General features: G+C 32.9%; 3 protein-coding genes across 3 annotated transcripts; all 3 read left to right on the top strand.

The window, feature by feature from the left end:
* The first annotated feature begins 6,521 nt into the window (after positions 1-6,521).
* LOC125854971 (U-box domain-containing protein 30-like) lies at positions 6,522-9,080 on the top strand. Its single transcript, XM_049534581.1, has one exon. It carries the CDS (start codon positions 7,152-7,154, stop codon positions 8,499-8,501), a length of 1,350 nt encoding a protein of 449 aa, XP_049390538.1. The 5' UTR covers positions 6,522-7,151; the 3' UTR covers positions 8,502-9,080.
* A 4,870-nt stretch (positions 9,081-13,950) lies between these two features.
* LOC125855925 (uncharacterized) lies at positions 13,951-20,134 on the top strand. Its single transcript, XM_049535571.1, has 3 exons — positions 13,951-14,648; positions 18,477-18,664; positions 18,870-20,134. Exons 1-3 carry the CDS (start codon positions 14,051-14,053, stop codon positions 19,404-19,406), a joined length of 1,323 nt encoding a protein of 440 aa, XP_049391528.1. The 5' UTR covers positions 13,951-14,050; the 3' UTR covers positions 19,407-20,134.
* A 2,481-nt stretch (positions 20,135-22,615) lies between these two features.
* Positions 22,616-24,614, top strand: LOC125855149 (protein PHLOEM PROTEIN 2-LIKE A10). The gene has a single exon (XM_049534831.1). The coding sequence runs from the start codon at positions 23,079-23,081 to the stop codon at positions 24,360-24,362; it is 1,284 nt and encodes a 427-aa protein (XP_049390788.1). The 5' UTR covers positions 22,616-23,078; the 3' UTR covers positions 24,363-24,614.
* Positions 24,615-24,879: the final 265 nt, after the last annotated feature.

A 24,879-nucleotide genomic window follows, 5' to 3' on the forward strand; every position in this document is an offset into this window, starting at 1 on the left:
ATCATTGCCAATCAGGTTGAAATTCATAAGTTGAATTCAATATATTAACTTGAAGTTAATCTAGAAACTCATAACTTCAAATCCTAAATTTGTCTCGATAATCAACATTATTAGTCTAAACTATAACTCATATGAACTAAGCAACCAAATTACAACTCACTCTTATACAATCCTTTTAGTTGGCAAATAATTAAATAAACATGTCCACATGAGGTAATAGCAAGAAAAGAAAATTGTATTAACCTAAATGACAAGAATATATGTCATTATAGTGATAATTTAGTTTGACATGTCAACTTTTCCTAATTAATTATGCATGAAATTATTTTAAGTATTATGTGGTTTTCCTAAAGGAGGGGTAACAAATCACACAAGCCACAATTTTAAAAAGTGGATGATAAAAAATTCAAAAGACGAGTGGCTTTCATATATATAAATGTTGTTTAAGTGTTTAGTATCATAGCTTATAACAAACTAATAAAACACATATATATTAATATTATCAAATTATATATAAAAAAATTATAAATGTTATGTGTTTAGTATCCTAGCATATATATATAAATGTTGTTTAGGTGTTTCGTATCATAGCTCCAAAATGAGTGTATTCCTAATTTAATACTCAAAATCATTTTTCTATTAATATTGTTCAAATAAAATTTATTTATCAAATATCAAGGAAAACTGAAAATATTTCCCAAATAAATTAGTCAAATCTAAATTATTTTTCCTCAAACGGAACAGGACTAGACAAAACGTAAATGACAAAAAGAGTTTGAGCAAAACGGGGCAGATTTCACTGGTCTGTCACTTCTATTCTAAACTCATAACAAGTGGCGATCATTTATTACGATACCGAATTCTTTTGAATTTAATATTTTTAAAGTAAAATATGAAGTTATGTGTAATCTTCAAAATTATGTTAAATAACAAAACTCAAATTCATAAGTTTAAAAATATAATAAGTAAATGCTACGAATTTTAAAAACTGAATTCATAGGGTTTAAATTCCGCTTCTGCTCCTAACATAACTGTTAAGAGAAAGATGAAGAGAATATAAATATTTTTGGGTAAAAATTAACTTTGTAATATATTTTCATTGAGTTTCATAATATAGTAATTTTTGAAATTGAGCAACTTTCTCTTAGACTATTCATTTAATATAAGATCATGCCCGCTTTTAGAAAAATGTCTTTTATGTTTACTTTAAACACCTGATGGAGCGTCAATCTAAGAATATAATTCTAAACCATATAATATAGTCCAAATTAAAATCATTATATTCCCATTACAAATAAATAAATAAATAACGAGAGCTTCACTTTTCATAATTAGTAGTTTATATTTTCAACCAATGTAGAATAATTTGGAATAGAAAGAGCGACAAAAAACAACTCTTTTGGTTTCCTTTTGTTGTCCATATTGAGGTCAGACTAAATTTAAATTCACACATTACAGAATTTATTTCAAGCATGATTCTCCTAACATAATTTATTTCATTCTAAAAAATTTAAACTTGAAACCTCTGGTTAAGAAAGGTCGACACTCTCAAGAGATTTTTTATAATTTTCAAAAATTTAAACCCGAAATATCCTTGATTGTATCGAGATGCTCCGGAATAGAAAATACTTAAGTGGTGTATGGTAGAGTGACTAGAGTCCAATCCCCTCTAAATTGTATTTCAATTTTCAATATAATAAAATCCTTTATCTTTTTGGTATCTGATAGAAGTATATTCCTTGAGGATGTACTATTACTATGCTATTAATATTATTGTTTAGCCATTTTAATATTAAAAGAATTACTATCACATCTCATGTTAGTGGTTGTTATAGTGAGCTTAGATGCCATAACTTTTGTTTAATTAACAACTAACTCACTAATTCTTAGAGTATAATTTAAGTGGAATACTCTCTACTCCTATAAATAAGAGTTATTATTGTGATAAAAGCATATTCATGTAGTGTAAAGGAGGAAAAAGAAAATTCCAAATACTCACAACATATTTCAAATTTTATACGTTCATTCAATTTACTTTACAATTAAATCGATATGAAAAATTATGATCAAAGAAAACTACACTATGTAATCACATATCAAAATAATAGTTAATAAATATCTTTTCTTATTATTTAATTTTATTAGATACTATATTGTATATTTAATTAGCGATTATATTATTTTGATCAATTGGTCAATATATAACTTGTCATTTTGAATGGGGTATCTCTTAGGTGACTGAGCTAGTAGGGATAATTAATTAATTAATGTAACAAAATTTATTATGTTTATTTTTTATTAATTAAATAAGAAAGAGATAGCCATCTATGACAAAAGAATATTAGTCAAATCTTAGCTTCCCAGTTCCCCACTTAATTAATTTTTCAAAAAATAAAAAAAGTTGTTGAATGATGCAACAAACAGAACTATATAATTTAAAACAAAAAGCTTCTACCATATAATATAAGTTTGTTTTTTTATAGTGTTATTTAATTTACTCATATAAAATATACTACTGCTACTAAGTACTTGATTAAAGTTACAATTTAATACCAATTTGACCCCTTAGCTTTCAAGATAATCTAGTGAAGCCCTTGAAGTTTCTTGAGTACTAATATCCCCCGTCGCATGCATTCTTTGGATGACCTAAAGGCTTTGAACATCATAATTTTGTCTCGGGTTTTAACTCCAAAGGCATATTAATAGTTGAATCCCAGATTCAAATTTATATGACTTCTGATTTTCACAAATGAGATTTACGTAAGATAAGTATTGTAACAAAATCTTTACGAATTTATAATCTATAATTGATGGGTTGTTGCTATTTATATGAATTTTGAAAAGGAGTATGTATAGCAATTTCTTATAAAAATAAATCAAATTAGAAAGAAAATATAAAAGGAAAAAGTAGATTTCATCACATATAATTAGATAAAAATTGATTAGTGCTCTTATATAATTGAACCTAATACCAAAAGATTCATGATAAAGTAAAATCCATTCATGTCATATTTTGTCCCAATTGGTACTTTTTGGCTGATAGAATAATCAAAATTGATATACTTCATCACTTCAAATGTTGATAAGCTTTGAGGATTCATCTTTTTTACTTTAAAAAAATGCATAGAATTTTTGTCGTCAACATGAACGAATGATTCATTAAAAATCGTTCTAAAAAGTGCAACATTTCAAATTTATTTTGTTAATTTCAGTTTTGATTATCTAACACTTGATGACTTGAATAAGTGATACTTCATTCATTAGTTAAAAAGAATTATCTCAAATTACTTGACATTTCAAAATTTCATTTACTCCTATTATTTAATGTTCTTGAAATGAGATTAATTTAATCTTATTAATAAATGATGTTTAATTTATCAAAAAGAGATAAAACATACAATAGTAAAATTATTTTTTATTTATTTTCTTTTTCAACTCGGTGTTCGATTTTCATATTTGAGCTCGATTAAATTTAAATTCGCATTGGAAAGTCTCGAGAGGTAAAACACTCTCTAACAAAGATGAATTTGTACCCAAGGAGACTTCGAAACCTTTGATTATGAATGAATGAATAGTCAATACTTCACCACAATTCTTATTAATATTTTTATTTATGATTTTTTAAGAAACACGCAAAAAAAAAATTTGACAACTAATACTTCCTCTATTTTCATATAAACTGAATTGGCGAGGCAATACACACTTACTAATAAAAATATTCAAGGATATGATTTAAATCATATTTTCCACTATTATTCTTTGTGAAATCATAAATATAACTTTGTAAATAGTGTAATTTATCTCCTAAAAAATATCAAACTTTATTAAAGAAAAAAATAAATATGAAAATAATTCAAAATATCCGTCTTGATTTTTGAACAATTCAATTATTTTGAATAATAAAAAATCTCAAAAAATTTAATTAATATATAATAGAGAGCAGTAACTACTATGAAACATAGGGAGTACTAATGCAACATTGGAGAAAGTTTAGAGGTATCATAGTGTGCAGCCATAAAAGTTTAAGGGGGGAAAATTAAAATAATACCTAAGTTAATTGAAGTAATTAAATTAAGGTAAGTAGCAGGGTTTTAAACCAAAAAAAAAAAGCACATTTCCCAAGTGACACGTGTCAATGTCTCCATCAGTGGGTGCAGCAAAGTAATTTGCATGAGGGGACGCACTCACTTAAAAGCGATCCAGTCAAACTCCAAGACTGTCATTTAATTAAATAAATAAATCACCAAAAAAACTTAAAAAGAAAATATTATTTTTTCAGAAAATAAGAATTAAGGGATAAGATTAAAAAATAAAATAAAAAAGGAATAGAGTACACAAAAACATATACACACACATACAGCACACTCTGTCCTAGTTATTGACCAGTCAATTTGCTTAGCTGCCACTTTTTCAAAAGGCAAAGGTCCCAATTCCAACTCTAATATTTTTTTCTACTTTATTATTTCTTGTAATTTTATTTACAAAACTATAAAGTTTAAATGTAATATTTGATGGAATATACATTATTTGTTTTTTAACCTAGGAAGTTTTAATTTTAAAATTCAGTATCGAGGAAAAAAACATTAAGTGATTTTTTCCATCAGTTCAAGCATTGCTGGATAGAGTTACTTAATATCTGGTGTTAGTATAAGGTGACAGATAACCCGTGAATTGAGTCGAGGTGCACGAAAGCCGATCAATATACCAACGTCATAAAAAAAATAGGCCAAGATTTTCGATCCAAGCCTTTGCAACAAATAGTTAAAAAAAGAGTGTTTACATCAATTAATTACTCCCTATATTTCAATTTATATTATACTACTTGACTTGACACAAAATGTAAGAATTTTTTTAATAAAAATTATATAGTTTAAAACAAGAAAATAATGACAAAATCATATATTTTTATCCACACGAATGAAATGTTTGATGCTTTTACTTTATATCTTTAATAAAAGTATGGTAAACACTATTATCTTCTTTAGAATTAATGACATCATTTTTAAGTCAATATTGGAGTGTGTATTTATTCTTTTGGTCTAAACCTTTTTTTCTTTTTTTTGCTTTAAGACTAAAATGTAAAAGAGGGAGTTTAAATTATATTCATTGGCACCATAGTTAAATTACTTTTATCTGTTATAATAAATGATTACAAAACTATATTTATGATACTCTTCGATTTACACTAAAAGTATAATCATTTTTTTCTATAACAATTTTATTAGATAATTTATGACCGCTATAAAGATTACATGATATAACATGAAATAATTTTTTCTGGAAAATTTGATTGTTTTAGTAAATATTATTATGAAAAATAACAATTACAAAATATTTAAATGGATATATATAAACTCGAACTTTGAAATTATTTTACTACTATAAAGTATGAAAATTAGAAAAGAATCATAAGTATTTTATGTCCCCAAGACTACGCCGCACGTTACAGTTTGACCATCTGACCCGTCTTTACGTCTCTTTTATAATTACCCAATATTCATCCGTGACTTTCTAACCTAAAGTTTTTTTTTTAATGTTTTATGTTTGTATTAGTATTTGATTATTTTGAATTCGTGTGATATAGGACCTCATTCAGAAGTAAATACTTTTTATCGAATTTTTTTTTATGTCTAAAGCTTAAATTCAAAAAATTTATTAAAGAAGGAACCATCATATTGGTTGCACCACATCCGTTAGTGATACTGATACCTAAAGTTCTTTCCTACTCTCCAAAAAGCAAATAACTCTCACTTTTTTTTAATGCCTTCATTTCAAATTATACATTATGATTTATAAAAGTAAATTATTTTACTCGTAATAGTAATTGTAGTTAACATACATAAATAGAGATAAGAATAAGAATAACGAATAGTTAAAGAGATACACGACAAATAATTTCAAGTGAAGTTGTAATAGTCATAATAATATTTCAATTTTTTCCTCAAAAAAAAAAATTAAAAAAAACCGGATATCTCGGTGGCATTGGACTTTGGACCACAATACACGTGTGGTCCACGAGCTTCTCTGGTCAAATTAACCGCCTATCCCCGGTAATTTTCCAAAATTACCTAAAATATTTTCTAGAAAATATTGATTGTAAGACAATAAATCACAATTGAATTGTTGAAAGTTTAGTAGTTCAATTAATGATAGTAATAATAACATGATGTCAAATATGCTGAAAACTTTTGAAAATAATTTAATAAAACTAAAATATATTCTTAATACAACAACAACATATCCAATATCCACCAAAATCTCATAAGTAATTGATAGAGTATCCGTAGACTTTAACATAATATTCAATATTCGGTGAAAATTCATAAGTGAATGTATGAGTAAGTATACATAGACCTTTTAATATATCCAGTGATTAGGTGAAGATAGAGATATTATTTTCTGAAAGATCTTCGACTCGATTATAACGAATCAGAGTAAATAGATTAGTTTTAAAAAATAATTTTTGTAGGGTTTCCAGGTATAACTTGCCCCATATCCATCGGGGCGTGGGAGGGGGTAGGGGGCTCACACTCAAAGAGGTAGCTGTTCTACCCTTTTTCCCCTTTTATTCTCTCTCATTTCTGGGTAAGGTTTCTCTTTAACTTATTTCTCTCTTTTCTTGATCTAAAACTTGTTGTGGGTTTCAAAGTTAAAATCTTGGAGTTTCTTTATTATGTGGGGCTTTTCTTCTTTCTTGAATTTGATTACTTTTTTCTTGATTTGTGGATTGGAATGATTTCAATCTTTTGGAGGTTGAAGTAGAAGTGAGAAAAGTGGAGAGAGTATAGCTTTGGTATTAGAGAAGGGGATATTAGTAAAAAGATCCTGTAACTATAGTCTTTGATGATGATAATGATGGTGAAAATGAGCACTATGGCTCTTTTGACCAGAGAAAAAGAGTTCAGATAAAAGAAAAAGATGTCCCCTCCTGTCAAATCTTGGTTATAATTGTCAATGAGCAAAAGAGAGAAGACAAAAGAGTGCAAAGACTGTTCTTTTTCTTTTCTCTTTTTTCATCCACACGCTTCATTTTTGCCCTCTAAATGTGATGTTCTTGCTGCTTTGAAGGCTGAAGCAGCCCCCTTCTTGCTCTAAAGGGGAAGATATTTTTTGTTAGTTTTTTTAACATTTGACTAAGAGGGTCAGTGAAAATGCCTATGTATGTGCCATCTAGGGGGAGGGTGGAAGAATTTGATGTAGGGGGTGGTGGGCAGGTATTGGATCTGGAAACTGCTGTTAAAGATGGGATTTTGGGTGGTGGTGGTGGGGTGGTGGTTCATGGTGGTGCTATAGAGAAGAAGTTGAGTCTGAGGAAAATGATGGAGGAGCTTGATTCAATTGAAGTTCCTTCAGTTTTCATTTGTCCAATTTCTTTGGAACCCATGCAAGATCCAGTAACCCTTTGTACAGGGCAAACATATGAGAGGTCTAATATCCTCAAATGGTTCTCTTTGGGGCATTTTACTTGTCCCACAACAATGCAAGAGCTGTGGGATGATTCAATCACTCCTAATAGTACTCTTCATCAGCTGATTTACAGTTGGTTTTCTCAAAAGTACTTGGCTATGAAAAAGAGGTCAGAGGATGTTCAAGGAAGGGTTTTGGAGATTTTGGAAACCTTGAAGAAGGTTAAAGGTGAGGCTAGAGTTCAAGCTTTGAAGGAGCTAAGACAAGTTGTCACTGCCCATGACTCAGCCAAGAAAACAGTGACAGATAACAGTGGTGTTAGTTTGATTACTTCACTGTTAGGTCCATTCACCAAACATGTTGTTGCTTCTGAGGCAATTGGTATTTTGGTACACTTGGATCTGAATTCAGACGGGAAGGCTAATTTGATGCAACCCAATAAGATTTCCCTGATGGTGGATACCTTGAATGAGGGATCCATTGATACCAAGATAAATTGTACGAAATTGCTCGAATTGTTGATGGAAGGGAAGGATTCAGAGTATGAAGTTTTGTCAAGCTTGAGTCTTTTTGTAGGATTATTGAGAATAATCAAAGATAAGAGACACCCTAATGGGGTGTTATCTGGTTTGAGATTGCTCAAGCTGATTTCATCGCACGAATCATTGAGGAACTCAATTGTTGGTATTGGGGCAATCCCCCAATTGGTGGAAGTATTGCCCAACTTGAATGCTGAATGCTTAGAATTAGCCTTGGTTATCCTTGAAGCCTTGTCTACCCTTCCAGAGGGAGCATTGGCATTGATGGATTGCCGTAGCACCATTCCGAATGTGGTTAAATTGCTCATGAAGGTATCAGAGAGCTGCACTCAATTCGCGTTGTCAATTTTATGGGCAGTGTGCAAACTTGCCCCAGAAAAATGCTCATCTGTGGCTGTCGAGGCAGGTCTAGCAGCCAAGTTGTTGCTTGTTATTCAAAGTGGATACAACCCTGTGTTGAAGCAACGGTCTGCTGAGCTCTTGAAACTATGCAGTCTAAATTACTCAGAGACCATCTTCATTTCCAAGTGTAAGCTTACCAAGACGATGCAATGAGGTGACATGGTGTTGTTCATACGGTTCAACTAAAGTCCGTTCTATACCCGCAAGGGCAAGGTGCGCTCAACAGCTCGCGGAATCTGTATAATTGGACAAGGAGGTACCTACTTGTAAATATTAAAGAGCTTTAGCTCTCATGAAAAAGGCTTCATAATGTGGATTATAGATAAAATGCTTATATCAGACTATGGTTCGGTGCCTTCCATTTGATCTTTCCGCTGAGGTTTTCCAATAACGTATGGCACACCGTGGTTTCAAATTGATTCTTCAAATCTTTGTAGTCACTTAGAGCGGTGATTTGATTGCCTTATTGCTACAATTGAATGCTATAGATCATATTCACTATGTTAAACGGGGAAGAATGTCCAGCAAAGCTAGTGTTTGAAATTGTAATTGACACATTCCGAGTTTATCCCAATTCCCAAATTTTCCCCTATTATTTTTAGAAAGTCCTTAGTGACTTTCACTTCTTTGCTCGATCGGAAGGTTTCACTCGGGAGTTCTTTTTTTCATTGCGGAGATTGTCATTTGTAAAAAAAACAACATTTCCAATATGAAATCAGCATTCACAATGGATTCAATTTTCCCTTCTCAATTGTTGTCTTAGCTTTACTTCTTATGTTTAATCTGCTTTTGCTTCTTTTCAATACCTTACTGTCTCAAGTGATGATTCACCCTTATACTTTTGTGAACTTTCAAGTTATTTTTGGTGTTCTGTTCTATTCAGAATTTGGATATAAGTTTTCTTCTCTAGATGTAATGAGCTATGTTGTTTGGACTCGGTGTGTGTTGGATCCTTCAAAAGAACACGGGTATGTCATCATTTTTGTAGAGTCCGAGCAACATAGGACTAATGAGCAGTTGTGAATGTTAAAAATTGTTCTTTGAGGATAGTGGCTCTTCTGTTTACAATAGATATCTTTGTTGGAAAGAGCTGTTGTTTTGCTGATTGGAAATTCTGTCAGTATACATCTCTCTTTTTTTTAGCTTGTTTGTGCGGTAGAATGGAAAGAGAAGGAAAAAGTAGAAAGAGGACTTCAACTGAACTGAAACTTTCATGTTCCATTAAAGTCCTGGTAATAATAGCACTAAACAAGAAAAATAGCACTTCCATTGAGTCACTATCATGGTTCTCATAATGCACATATCAAACTAAGTGAAAAAAACTCCAAAAGAAGATGAGGGATGAACAGTACAAAACAGAACAGATTCCAAAGATGTAATAAAAACCCCACGTTTCAAAGCTTTCCCCTTTAGCTTTTGGTCCCTTGCTTAAGCATGCAGTCACAATTGGTAAGAAAAGGGGTAGGTGAAATGTCTTACACAAAACAACTCAAAGAGACACCCAGGTTGTGGCTTAGTAGTCAACAACATCTAGTGGGAGATATCAAGAATTCAATCAAGGTGAGCGTTTGTGGCCTAGTAGTCAGCAACATCTAGTGGGAGATATCAAGAATTCAATCAAGGTGAGCGTCTATGGTCTATCCATACACCAAACTCCACTTGTGAGATTATACTGAGTTTGTGTTGTAGTCAAGGTGTGCACAAGCTTATCAGGACACAAAATTGTCATATCTGGTGAAACTAGTCGAGGTGTGCGTGAATACACAGATTACTAGAAGTGTCATTCTTGTAGTTAACAAAACTTGTTCAAATGGTCAAAATAATGAGTTTCAAGATTTGAAAACACGTGCTGATGAGGTATTTTATACTCATTGGACTTGGAGGAGTGTATTCTAGGGTATTGAGGAGGGTGGGGTTTGGGTGGGGGGGGGGTATAAAGACACCACCCCACGTACTCATATCTTGGACCAAGAAAAGCAAAGCAGATTAAAAAAAGTGAAGGTGAAGAGGGAAGTTGAAAAGTGCACGGACAAATAACTTACCTTAAAAGAAGAGGAGACAAGTTAGTAGTCTTTGTTGGCATTGCAAAATAGCAACTTTGACTGAGATCTAAGGGGACTTAAAAGTAAGCAATTTTTGCTGAGAAAAGCATATTACTTGCTGCCTGTGACCTTGGAGGTGAACCCCATTTTACGCCCTTTTTCTTTTTGGCATTGCAAGTTTTATACAACATCTTCAAAGCTGGAAAGAGCTCTCAATTGGGGACTTTTTCTAAAGGCCAAAGAACATTGTTTGCTTGGTGGAGCTACTTTTAAATTAGCTTACGTGTTCCTCGATTAATTTATCTAGTACTTACTAACTCTCAATAATATATGTATTAGGTAACTCTATCTATTAAGATTTTGATGGGAAATCACCAAATATATTTCATTTTTTGCAAAGATTTGAACCCTAATTTCTCGTGATTTTTCCTCTATTCATTGATAGCTAGGTCATACTTTAACCACATTGTTTCTCTTGCTTTTGGCTTAGCCCCCACCCCCCTACCTAGTAGGAGGTTCACACGATGGATTATTCCTTCAATAGTAGAGTGTGCCTCTATTAATTGCGTCGTTGTGTTTGTACTGTGAGGGTTTCAGTCGCATGAATAGTTCAATATGCTCGTCAAAAGATTTCATTGACAGAAATCACCAAAGAGAAGGAAATCATTACATGTATATTAGAAAGATTGTCCTCCGGCTGAACATAATATGAATGATTAGAGTGATAGTGATTCATCACCTCGACTTGTGTCCAGTGCCGGCTCTATGCTTTGATAATTAAGGCATATGCCTTCGGCCCCCAATTTTAGGGGCCTCAAATTTTACCAAGAATAAAGTATGTGTTAATTATTTTTATTATAAAAAATGATTATTTATAATAAAAAGTATTTAAAAAAATTATGTTACTTTATTTTCTTTGACCCTATTTTGTTCTAACTCTTATCTTTATTTAAAATTTGTCGACTTATTACTTATATTATGTTTAGTTCATATAATGATTGTCTTAGTGAAATAAAAAAAATTCAATGTTGAATTGATAAATCATATCTGAAACTAATAATTGAAAAAATAAATCGAAGAAATCATTTATAAAAAAAATTCTAAGTAATAATTTGCATTTGAAAAGTGTAAGAAAGATAAATTTAAAATAAACACATCTGAAATTTGTTTAGATTTTAGGCCTTCAATTGAAATTTCATTTTAGGCCTTCGATTACATTGAGCCGCCCCTGCTTGTGTCTCCACCACATCTATCTCTTTCCCTTTTACAAACTCAGATTTCCATTCATTGTCTAGGAAGGGAAAGAAAAGACAGAAAATCTGTGCTTACGTGCTTGTCATTTGTGTTGTGCTTTCGGTCCGGATTAACATAAAGAATAAGGAAACTAATTATTTTTCACTTTTCGAAGAACAAAACACAAAAATAAATCTCTTGTGCTCATTTATGACTTGAATAAAAGAAAATGACGCAATAAATAGTTTTGTATTTCACTTACATATCCTATAAATATTACTTTTACTGATTTCCTGTGTAAAAAGTTACAACTATATAACTAAGATAACATTTGAAGTAAATTAGAAAATCAAATCTCATATAAATTCACATTTCATAATCTATAAGGACCACCATTTTTTTTCCATATACCAATGCCAGTGGGGTTACATGTATATACATTAAATGTATTTTCATCTAACAATATTTCAAGCCTAAATGCATATAGTAAAGTCACAATCAACATAACTCATTTTTTGCTCTGTACAAATTTGAACAATTAATATACTATAAAGTTTTTCAAAGAGAGCCACTGTTTTGGTCATAGCCTAACAAATCTAACAATTTGAATTCAATAGACATTTCTTTAATTTCTTTTACAAGTTGAAGTTGAATTATTGCAAGTGGAGCCAAAAAATTTCATACTGCAATAAAGGAGTTTGGAATCTAGATGCTCTTTTAATGCACACTATGTTTAAATTTTGGCATTATTTTTTTATTTGGTTTCCCGCTATTCAGTGTTCATTCGAAATTTGCATTGGAGCTTTGATTAAATTTAAATTATGCCCTATATAACCCATTCGAGGGTAGTGCTCCAACATGATTTTTTTCATAATTAAGACTTGAATCGAGACCTTTAGCTAAGGATAGAATAGTCCTGCCACTGCACCAACCATGTTGGTAGCATTTTTTTTAACTTGGCTTTCACTTAGATTAATTAATTTAATCAGGCACACGATCCAATGAGGATTCAAAATATCTCTGGTGTCACGTGTGCTTAGGGTCTAAATTTTATTTTCATTTATTTTAATAAAATTAAATTTATNCTTCCTCATGACCATATTTATTGCAAAACTTACAAAGTATTGGCTTCCAATCATATTGCACAGATTGTTCAACCAATTTGCCCTTCTCATTTTTGAACTTCACTACATCTGGTAGTTGTGTACCCATTTCCACCTCAACCAATATTCGAGCGAAATTTAGACCATTTGATTTGTTTAACGTTTACTTATATTTCGCTAACCATTTGATAATAGTTCAGATAGAAAACTCATACTTTCAATAATTCAGATATGAAATTTAATATGCGAAGTTGCATGTCTCAAACGCAACTCATAAATCGATGAATGCGATTTACCCTTTGCTGATGTAAGGCGCAACTCGTGCTATTCCTAAGTCTTCCCCAATAACTCAAAAAAGAATAAAATCAACGCCACCATATTACAAATTTTCTTTATTTTTGAAATCCTTGTTAGGAGATATTTATTATCTATGTTTGATTAGTCAATTTTTTTATTATTAATTATTTAATTTAATTTGATTGATAATAAAATGCAAAAATAAAATTGCATTACAAATTTCTACATTAATCACTTTGATTTAAGATAAATTATTCGAATACGTTTTAAAAACTCATGCAATAAATTAGGAAAATAACATTAATTGTAAGTTTTTGTCACAATCAAATTTAAATTTGAGAAGATAAAAGATAATACTAATTTGTACGAAGAAGAGATAAAGTGTTGCAATGGAGAGGTAGTTGCCTAGTTTGTGTTGCCTAATGAACAAACGTAATACTAAACTTTAGAAAATAAGATTAAAAAAGTATTAAAGTCATTGTTATATAACTAGAAGTACAATTTTAATTTAAATATAATCTTATTGAATTATTAATTTAATCATTAATCAAAATCATAAAATTGCATATCATACCAATAACCCAATAAAATAAATTATACAAAATTGTCAAAAATTCATTAACTCAATAATCAATACCAATAAATCAATAATAGCTTTTTTTTATTTAAATTTAATTTTATCGATTGATTCAATTTTTGCACATCCCTAAATAAGCTAGCCTCTCTCTCACGTATGAAATTGAATTTACTCTAGTATATGTCAATACTCGCCGTATTGAATTTTAACTAATTCAGATTGACATGAAATTTCCTAAGTCGATTAGAACAAATAAAATATATGCAGAGGTTACTAATACGATTAGATGCGGTCCCCAAATCCACGTCACAACAATACCAAACTTAAAAGAAAAACAACCATCAATCATCATCATCACCTACTGCAATTTTATTTTTTTTCAAAATTCAAACAACTCTCTTTCCTTGTTCTTCCTCGATCCAATCATATACGGTAGCTTAAAGCTTAGCCATGTCGTGGCTTGCTCGTTCCATAGCCAACACTCTCCGTCTCGACGACGATGAAGATAACGATAACGAAGACAGAGTAGAATTCAATCGCAACTCCCAAAACGACGTCGTAACACGTGTTGCCAACTCATCAACTGCTTCTCACGCCGTTGACGAAGATACATCCACCTACGAAGAAATCGATTTAGAAGAACGATCTAATAACGATAACGATTACCGTTCCGGTTCCGATGTTGATGATGAGGATAATCAGAATCGCGGCGTGAAGGAGGATTTGTCTGAACTGAAGGAAACCCTAACGCGTCAATTATGGGGAGTGGCTTCATTTCTAGCTCCACCACCTCCGCCATTACCGCCGGGGAAATCAGATCTGTTTGGTTTGGATGGGGACCGGATTGAGAATTCCGGATTGAGTGATGGATCCGAGGAGGAATATATTGGGGATGGAGATGGTTATTTGGAGAATTCGGATGAAGTGGAGGAGGGTGAAAGTGATGCTGTTGGAGTGACAGAGGAAGTGTTAGCTTTTGCTACCAATATAGCTCATCATCCGGAGACTTGGTTGGATTTTCCATTAGCTGATGAAGAGGAATTTGATGGTTTGTATATCTTCCTTGAGTTCTGCTAGTCATTTATGAATTTTTTTGGTTTTGGCTGAAATGTTAATTAATTGTTTAGTTCTTACAAAACAGATGGTAGATACACTGTATGAAATTTGATTAGGATGTGAGTTGTGTCTACTTCAGTAGTGGTATTATAGGACACTCTGGAAGTTGCTAGGTTAGTTAGAGTCCTTATTGGAGAAGTTCCGATGAGCTTATGTTACACTTTATTGATTAGGGAGGGTTATCCTTTGGCTCATTTTTAAGCCGTGAAAGAGAATTTAGTGCTAAGCATAGTCTAGTAGTGTTACTGATTGAGAATATAGGCAAGTAGTATCGAATATAGAGGACTTTCTCTTTTGTAGTATGGAAATTATGTGAATTAGTAAACTTGATCTTCTATACATGCTTGATAAGTGTATCATCTGGTTTATTGCTGTTAGCGAAAGTTATTGCTTTGGTCTAATTGAGACTTTTTTTTTTTTTGATAACCGAGAAAACCGTTTGTGACCCGCCCTTTGGACCAATCACAGCCTTCTAAACTCAGTGGATAATGGGCCCGCCCCTCTACCCTTCTCCACTTAAATACTAGGCTTTGCTTTGCGTGGTGTGGGGCTTGAACCTGCGACCTAAGCCACAAATCCTCCACCTTTTGCCACTCGAGCTAGGCCTTGAGGGCTCTAATTGGGACTTATCAAGTATCTCTACGACATCCAATAATGTGCCTGGTCAGTCCTAAGATGTTGGAATAGGAGTCAACTGATAGTTAGTTGTGCCAGAGGAAGTGTGTTATTCGAGAACTTGTCGGAGTTTAAGTAAAGCCTGAATTTTGTTTTTGTTCGAGTAAAGTTACTGGAGTCAGTTTTAACAGAACCGAAAACTTTTAGCTATTAAAGTTATTGAATTTATAACTAACCGTACGACTCATGTTATGCCGAACTTGTATCTATGTGCATAGTTCTTGTTTTGTTGTGGGTATTCTGCGTTGGCCCTTACGGAAGCTTAGCTCAAAGGTTTTCTCGTCTTGTAAGGACCTGAACTATACATGTGTCTATGAGTTAATCAAGTTCTTTTGCTGATGTTAAACACTTTATGCTTGATAGTATATGGTAATTAAATGAAATCATTCAATTCTCTTTCTCTAATAAACTGGAGGGAACTACCATGGCAGTCCTTACACCCAGTCACCCACCCAAAACACATAAAAAATAGTTATGGGTGGCCCAGTGGTTTGGGCTTGGGACTTTCATGTTTGAAGTCTCAAGTTCGAAACCCCTTGCCAGCAAAAGCAAGGAGTTTGCCTTTTGGGTTGAGCTCGTCACACCAGGCTTGCCTAGTGTGGGTTACTTCTCCTGTGTGGTTTGCGAGCTATTGCATAGGAGCAAGAGTTTTACCCTATGCGCACCCAAGGGGTAGAGGCTGCGGGTTCCCTTGTCATAAAAAAAAAGATTAAAAAGAAAACCAAGAGAAAGAGAGAGAGAACTAAAGTGGGAGAAGTCCTCCTCCTCCTTCCTGGACTAGATTTCATAAGAATACTTTGAACTGTTGAAGTTATAGCTGTGCTACTCCTACAAGTAAGCAAAAAATGTCTGTCCTTCACCTACAAGTAAGCAAAGAAAGTAGGGACTAGGGAGACATGAATCAAAAGCTCCTAGCATAGAGGAGTAACAGGGTTCCTTGGGATGATCTTCTCGAGGAAAGCATGAAGTGTGTAGTTTGAATATAATGCAAAATTCAGCAGCAGAGATACCTCGCATAGCATAACAGGAAGTGATCATATCTCTCAATACCTGATAGTAGTTTCGAGCAATATATTTACATTTATAGAATTGACTTTCTTATCCGTATTCCTCTGGCAACTTACATAAACAAGTTTCTATCTAGAAGAGCAATCACTACAATCAATACAAGTGCACACTGAATTTACATGGAGCAACGTAATAGAAATCCAATTCTTGCAACAAACCTCCAGCAGCAATTTTCTAGAAAGGAAGTGAAAAAGAATAGAATGCTTACACCTTATCAAAAAAAAAGAATAGGATGCTTACTGCTTACAGTGAACAAGGCGAGCAAAATGAAAAATCTGAGTGTTTGCTCTGACTTTTACTATCAAGAGAGGAATGTTGTTATAATTTTCTCAGAGAGAGGGTGGGGTTGCTTCTGTTCGCATAATACTTTCTTGTACTTTTTTGGCCAGTACTGTCCATTAAAAGAACTTCTTTGGGCACACATGGGACATGGGTGTGGCCTAGTGGTCCATGAAGAGGATTCAAATCTTGGACTTTAGGTTTCAAATCCCGACAGAGACAAAAACACACTAGTTGATTTTTTCTCATATGTCTAGCTTTCGAGGGAAGAGTTACTTGGTAAGTATGCTGGTGCGAGTTAGCAGGTAGTTGGTGGAATTGTCGAGGTGCAAATAAGTTGGACCGAACATCAAACAAAAAAAATAGTGAACTGTTATAAACAAATAATGATATCTTCTGGTGTCAAAATGAGAAAAAGAATTAAAGAAGATATGATAACTTAGAAATGAATGTGGAAAAAAAATGCCTATAAACAATGTTAATAAAAACGAATGCTGACCCAAGTTAAGGTAGTATTCGGTGCAGATTGGGCACTTTTAATGAAAAGTGATGGACCTTGATGACGTACTCCCTTGTTTTCTCCAATTGGTTGACAGCTTTTTCACGAAGATTAATAAATTATTGAAGAAGACTTGGATGAATTTTTTTATTTGATTTTCGGTAGAAATATGACACTTTTAGAATTTGAAATGTGAAATAGGTCTCATATGAAATTCACATTATATAACACTGTAATGCATGTTTAATGGCGCATTGAATGTGTTAAGACTTTGCCATTTAAGGGAAGAGGTCAATCTTCTTAGGCGAACTAAAATAGAAGGAGGTAAACTAAAATTGGGAAAGGAGCTTATGGCACTCCTTAAGTTGATCATGCAGTTGTTTGAAATAATTAAAACAGCAATGCAGTTTCATATCATGCCATTGGTTGGATGGAGATTTTGATTACTTCCAAAGATCAAGTAGTCAAGATAAACCGCCTTTCGTAGATAGTTTTTGTACCTTCTTTTGTTCGTAGGTAATTCTTATCTGTTATTTTGTAAATCACATAATATGTGATAGAGTTGAGAGCTCAAGAACCATAAAGTTTGACTTTATTTTTGGCATGTGCATTTTGTCGGTACCCGTTGAAAGAAAATAATAAATTCATAGTTACAAACTTAATCTGACAGAAAATATCACATAAAAGTTTAAATTTGTATGGTTAAATGAATTTGTACTTTCAGTTTTGTGAACGTTGTGTAAAATGTTACTGCCTCCATCACAATTTTTATGGCATTCTTCCTATTTTGGGACATGTTTGACACCGTTTCATAATTAATATTGGTATATTCAACTTGCACAAGGTCAAATTCAGCTAACTGTTCAACTTTTAGACTTTGATATGAGGTTTTCTCTATCAAACTCAGTAACTTCTTGTTACTTGATACTTTCTTCCAATACTGATATAATTCACAAAACAAAATTAACATGTTAAGCTGCATATCCACTCAATATTGTCAAAAAAAAAATGTGACAAGGGAGGGAATTTCTGATATTATGTCTTTATTTACATTTTGAAATGTCATTATTAGTGTGCCATGTCAATTTGAACGGAGTTAATACTTGGTAAACATGTAGCAAAGAATGACAACTTTTTAAGGCATCTATTGTATAATACTATTTTGTCACTTAATGGTGATGTTGGTGGGATCTTAAGGAGAAGATTTACATTAATTGAGTTTCTCACTCCTTTTTCTAGATTTTGAGCTCTCTGAGGCCCAACTGAGGCATGCATATGCTGTTGAACGTCTAACGCCGAGACTAGCTGCTCTCAGATTTGAACTTTCTCCTGCTCATTTAAGTGAAGGCTTCTTTTGGATGGTCTATTTTATTCTTCTTTACTCAAGACTGAAAAAGCAGGACGCTGGGATTTTGTCTACATCTCAGGTTTGTTAATATTGTGCTGCCTGCTTACAGAATCATCATTGAATTGTGTTACACAGTCATGATGAGAATATTTTTCCTTTTTTCGTGGGCAGAGGGAACTAATAATGGATTATCTGAAAGCAATTTCAGCGATACAACTTCTGTATACAAGACCTTTGATTACATGAGCTGTCTAAGAACTAATTTTATTTTGTCATTTCTTTAGCTTGTAGAGGCAAGGGCTATGTGGATGCAAGAGCTGCAAAAGAAAACAAAACCAGATTCAGATTGGTTTGGCATAGGCACATTTCAAGCAAAAGAGAGCCCATATTCACCACGTGGAGACTTTGAATCCAACTCATCTGAAGATGCTCACTCTAGATATTTTGTGCTCCCAAGAGCATATGCTTTTGAACCTCCAAGTTGCCACACCACTTCTGACACTGAGACTGAGAAACACTCAATTGAAAATACAGAGATCCAATTTATTGACAAGGCAGTTATTGAAGAAGATGCTCCAAGCAAAATCATTGAAAAGGAGGTGGTAGCTGGTCCATCTTTTAAACCACCAGTGTTTGATTATGATGAGCATGAGGATGACTGGCTGAAAGACAACTCAGAGTTAGAGGGTTACACGGGTTCTACTATTGTGAATGAGGAGGATGTTTCGTTTAGTGATCTTGAAGATGATACTGATTATACAATGCCTATGAAACCCAAATCAGTGCCAATAAATCATAGCACAACACTTGATGTCTCGTGAATTTATCTTTAGCTGCCAGGAGATTCTTATTTAACTTAGGAGTAAACCCAGCCGCTTGTCAACCTCTGAGTAATCTGGAGCTCCTAGCAAAAAATGCTTAACTCTCAATTTCTCCATGGTTCAGGCATGTTAGGCTGCATCTTAACCTGTTCTGGCTTGCGGAAGTTAGTACTTCATGATTGTGCAATGACCACTTCCCGTGGTTGTTATTAGTTGGCAGTCTCAATGTTAAAGGTTGGTCATCTCAGATTCTCATCATCTCTTGAACCTCACAAATTCGATCACAAGATGCTTGCTTACTTGCACAGTATGGTGCAAGGCAATAAGCAACATTCATTTTATCCACATCTCCTCCATTTTTTTGTGTGTTTTGAGGTCATAGCTTAATCATGACCTAGGGAGGGCATGGTAGCTAATTCTCGAAACAGTGTTTGTATTTGTACATATACATGAATGACCGTGCCCTGTAACAAGGCAACGGATATAGTGGGGTGCCATATAAGGAAAAGTGTGACATCTCTCCCCTGTGAAAGGAATATTTTTTGCAATTGCACATTGAAGAATATCCCAATTTGGCATGTTCATCTTTCCTCAATCTTCTTGAAATGCATCTGTGATGTTATCATGCATCTGTAGGCCTCCTCTTCTTACTTACTATAAGGGTGTAACTGTGAGTGAGAAGAGAGTGAAACCTTTTTCATGTCTCTGTTGCTTTTATCTATTATTCCTTCAAATTGGTGATACATAAGAATTACAACAGCTCCTTTTACCTTCACAAGGTAGGGGTACCCCTCTCCAGACCCCCCCTGTGGGGTAATGTTGTTTGTTATTGTAAGAATCACTGTTTGCATTTCATTATACTGAATGTTCTCAGTTCTCACTATCCAAAATTCCTTCTGTGATTTATACTTGTGATGCAAAGAATCATCAACCAGAGCAAGTTTAAACTGAATCAAGCATACAGATTGTATTATACAATAGTGGTTACACAGATTCTGCATTGGAAAAACAGCATAGATTAATAGTAGTATTTGTTTCATAATTTTTTTTCAAAATTTCAGGTTTATATGTCTCGTAACGAGGATATATACACAAAATTAGTGAAAATATATGCCATTTTCACTTTGGGTTTGAGAGCCATTTAATTGGTGACCATTCAACACCTTTTGGAGACGGTTTTAGTTTGTAGTCTGTACTAGTGAATAGAAGCTCTCTCCTCCATCTCTCACCCCTCCTATCAAGCAAGAAGGAAGCAATTCTTCCAACAGTCGAGTCAGACTATTTATTATTATGATCAATCAGTAATAGATAAAGTGAAAAAGGAAATCAGTGATTGGAAATTGTAAACATTAAAGAAAATACTGTAAACATTAAAATAAGTTGACAATTTAAATTAAAGTAAAATAAATTGAAGTTTCTAGGAAATTGTACTCATTTGTCTATTTGGTACAAGGAAATTGCATCCTATAGGGGTTGTATTTTTTGTATAATTTCTAAAAGGAACTACTCAATTTGACATTATATGAATCTAGTTCGAATTTGTTCAAGAAAGTAACCAAAGAGTATACTTGGACACGTCAAACGAATTGGGATGGATCGAAATTTACGGGAACCAAACGTTGTACCTCTTTTTCCCGACAGCGGTGGTGTTCGAGCTAATTTTCACTCTACTAATTCCACGAGATATTTGTCACCTTCCATCAGAGACATATACCAAGTAACTTTATACACTAGTTAGCATAGATATAAAGAATCACTTACTTGTGTTCCTGTAAATGATACATTACGATAGATTATAGTATAATAATATGTAACGACCATTCAAACAAAAATGTAAGAAGTGAGTCAAGTAAAAGATACCCAAGTATACATGGACGGTGGAATTAAAAATCTCCAACTAACGTATTAATGACTCGAAAACTTCGAGCTTATAAAGAAAGTAGGTAAGTTTCTTCAATGCACTTCCATTTTTATGTAAAAAAAATTATTGTACTTTTTTTTCCTAGGACAAATATAGCTAATTTCTCCATCACTTTTGGTTGTTGGACTTCATTTATTTCTTGTAGTAACTTTTTGTGAGGTTACCGATTGACTAAAAATGAATTCTCGTAATTAATAGTTTGGCAGAAGCCTAGTACTTTTGATCCGAATCTTGCATTTGTACTAAAAATTTGATCGATAATACCTATAAATAATAGTTTATTTCTGAACCCAACAAATTAATAGTATTTGTCTACATGTTTGTTAAGTATAACTTTTTTTGGACTTCGATTCCAGTTCTTTTTAAATCTTCTAACAACCCAAAAATAATTTTTTTTTATCACGTGTGCATTTATTTTAATATTTTTTTCTTTTAGTATGTTTGTTAAAAAAAAAAAAGTAACAGAGAGATCTGAAATCTATTATGTCATCTAACTAAAAATTTGCTGATATAAGCAATGAACAAAAGAACCAATCAGAATTCAAGCAATAAAAAAAATATGAATAGTTGGAATTTCGAAAGTGAAATAATTTAATTTTAATTGACATGCAATCATTATTTTTTTTAAAACAATTTACACTTGTGAAAAACTATCTAAAAAGTATAGTAGTTTGTAATTCAAGGTTTTAAAAAGATATAAAAAAATATTATTTTTTTAAAAACAATTTACACATTTGAAAAACTATCTAAAAAGTATAGTAGTTTGTAATTCAAGGTTTTAAAAAAATATAAAAAAATTACGATCAAAAGAAATATTTCTTTAAATAATTCTTTTAAAGAAAATATCATATAAATTTAGATAGACGGAGAGAACATTATTGAATTGTGTATTTATATTATTATATTATATTCCTATTCTTATTCTAAGTAGACTTGTATTTACTATTCTTATTTCTTCTTCTTTCTTAGCTTCCCAATCCGATGTTCGGTATCCATATTAAAGTCTAACTAAATTGGGACTCACGCTGAAAAGTCTTATATCCTATAAAACACTCCTAACAAAGACGACTTCATACCTAGAGAAATTCAAACTTACTCAAACTACTACTTACACCTGTATCGATTACTATTTCTATTCGAACATTAAAGTCACGTGGATGTCACGTGCAAATATGCCGGCTTGGTAGTTAAAAAGCCGCTGCTCCTACGGATGTTCCACAACCCAAAAAAAACAGATAAAAAATTTCCCATTATTTTCCTCGAAAAAATTCCCAAAAATCTCTTTCCTTTTCCTACCAAAATTATAATTTCCACACAATTCCCTTCATATTTTTTTTTCCATTATTTCTGGACTGAATTAAATTTCTTATTAACAAACAAACAAAAATATCCCTCACAGCATTTTGCTTGGTCAATCTAAACAGCCACTCAACTTCTCCCATTTTTCATTCTTTTTACAATCGTCACAGGTTAGTTTCCTTAACGACCATTTCAATATTTTTCTGCAAATCAATTGAAAAATCATTGCTATATTCAATTGGCCATTGATTTTTCAATTGTGTCAGAAAAAAAAACGAAACCCTAGGTTCCTCGATCTTCGAAATTCATGTTTATATCAATATTCTCAATTGTGGGTACCTTTAAAGATTCAATTTTTCACTGTGGGGTTTCCTTAATTTGAGCTCTAGGGAGTTTTCTTGGGTTTTTATTAGTGGGGTTTGCTTAGTATTGTATAAAGTTTCAATCTTTAGATGGATCTTGAGGTGTTGAAGAAAAGTTTGAACTTTGGTCAGAAGAAGAGGAAGTGGATAATTCTTCTTGGATTAGTTGGTTTATCTAGTTATGGTGCATATAGGGTGTATCATATGCCTTCTGTGGTGAAGAGAAGGAAGAGGGTTATGAGGCTGTTGGGAGCTTTTGTGTCAATGGCTGAAATGGTTTCTGATTCATCTGAAGCTGTTAGTGTTGTGTCTAAGGATTTAAAGGAGTTTTTGCAGTCTGATTCTGATGAACTTCCTAGGAGTTTGAGGCAGTTATCTAAAATTGCAAGATCTGAAGAATTTACCAATTCTGTGGTTAAGGTTTCCCAGGCTCTAACAGTTGGGATTTTAAGGGGATATGGGGGTGAAAGTAAGGGGGAGATTGAGGAGGTGGGCAGTTCAAGTATTGTTGATAAGGTTATGGATAGAATGATGAGTACTGTTGGGACTGGGTTTGTTTCTGTTGTTGTTGGTAGTTTTGCTAGGAACTTGGTTTTGGGTTTCTATCCGAACAGTGGGTCGGAGGAGGGGTTGAATGGGAATTACCAATCTGGGGTCTCGTTAATAAAGTCGAATTCATCAGAGGTGCCAAGATGGGTAGATGTGGTTTGTGCTGATAGATGTAAACTAATGATTGCTGATTGTATCCAGACATTTGTGAGCACTGCTGTTGCTGTTTACCTTGATAAAACAATGCATATAAACGTATATGATGATTTGTTTTCTGGGTTGACCAATCCGAAGAATCAAGCTAATGTGAAGGACTTTCTAGTTTCTGTTTGTAATGGGGCTGTTGAAACACTAGTGAAGACATCTCATCAAGTGATGACAGCTTCGGGATCTGATTCTGATTTGAGTTTGAACTCTGCTTGTTCCATAGTTGATCAAAGTGAATATTTGACTCAAGCAAGTGAGAAGGCACTTGAGCAAGTGCCTCCAAGAAAGATTAAAGATACGAATCAACCGATTGATCTACAAAGTAATGGATGGCTGACTAGTGTGTCATCAACATTGGCAGTTCCAAGCAATAGGAGGTTTGTACTTGATGTGACTGGCAGGGTGACATTTGAAACCGTTAGATCCATCGTGGAGTTTTTCACTTGGAAGCTATCAGAGAACTTGAAAAGAAGTGTTAATGTCGTCCATGAAGAAGTTGTGGAGAGAGGGCTGGATGTCATTACTCATATCAATGCTAAATCTTATGTAATTCTTACAGTATGCCTCGCATTATTTTTACATATCCTTGGCAGTACTCAAGCTTTATTGCCTGCCTAAAAGTTAGTGATCTCCTTAGATCTATTATCTTAGAAGCTTATATGTTCTGTAGTCTGGGAAATATGTACATGCATTTGTCATACCTATTATTGAAAGGACAGTTTATCTACATTTTCCCTTCATGCTGTTGAATTTTCTAGAGAAGATTCTTTTATCTTCCAGATGCATATGTTCACTTGATATCGGAAGTATTTGTTCTTCATTATCTGATCAAATAATGTAAAATTGGAGATAAATGCTCATGTTACTCTCGAATTTTCTACTTTCATCAATATTGTTATTATTATTCTCCAGCTATTTTATTCTTCAATTTTAGTATTACTTGTCGTTTCCTTTGCTTCAGTTATCGTACTATTTGTTGTTGCTACTTTTCTCTTCTTCAGATTCTTTGCTACTGTATTTGCTTATACTTGATTTTCTGGTATGCTGTACTTGAGCCTAAGGTCTATCGTAAACAACCTCTCTATCTTCACAAGGTAGGGCACTTGTGGGATTACACTAGTTATGTTGTTGTTTG

The sequence above is a fragment of the Solanum stenotomum genome, chromosome 2 (assembly GCF_019186545.1).
Source record: "Solanum stenotomum isolate F172 chromosome 2, ASM1918654v1, whole genome shotgun sequence".
NCBI classification, from domain to species: Eukaryota; Viridiplantae; Streptophyta; class Magnoliopsida; order Solanales; family Solanaceae; genus Solanum; species Solanum stenotomum.

Bases quoted from the DNA above. Each gene is read 5' to 3' on its own strand.
- LOC125854971 (XM_049534581.1), top strand. From the start codon at position 7,152: ATGCCTATGTATGTGCCATCTAGGGGGAGGGTGGAAGAATTTGATGTA.
- LOC125855925 (XM_049535571.1), top strand. From the start codon at position 14,051: ATGTCGTGGCTTGCTCGTTCCATAGCCAACACTCTCCGTCTCGACGAC. The intron at 14,649-18,476 runs GTTTGTATATCT...TCCTTTTTCTAG, and splicing joins TGATGAAGAGGAATTTGATG to ATTTTGAGCTCTCTGAGGCC. The intron at 18,665-18,869 runs GTTTGTTAATAT...TCATTTCTTTAG, and splicing joins GGATTTTGTCTACATCTCAG to CTTGTAGAGGCAAGGGCTAT.
- LOC125855149 (XM_049534831.1), top strand. From the start codon at position 23,079: ATGGATCTTGAGGTGTTGAAGAAAAGTTTGAACTTTGGTCAGAAGAAG.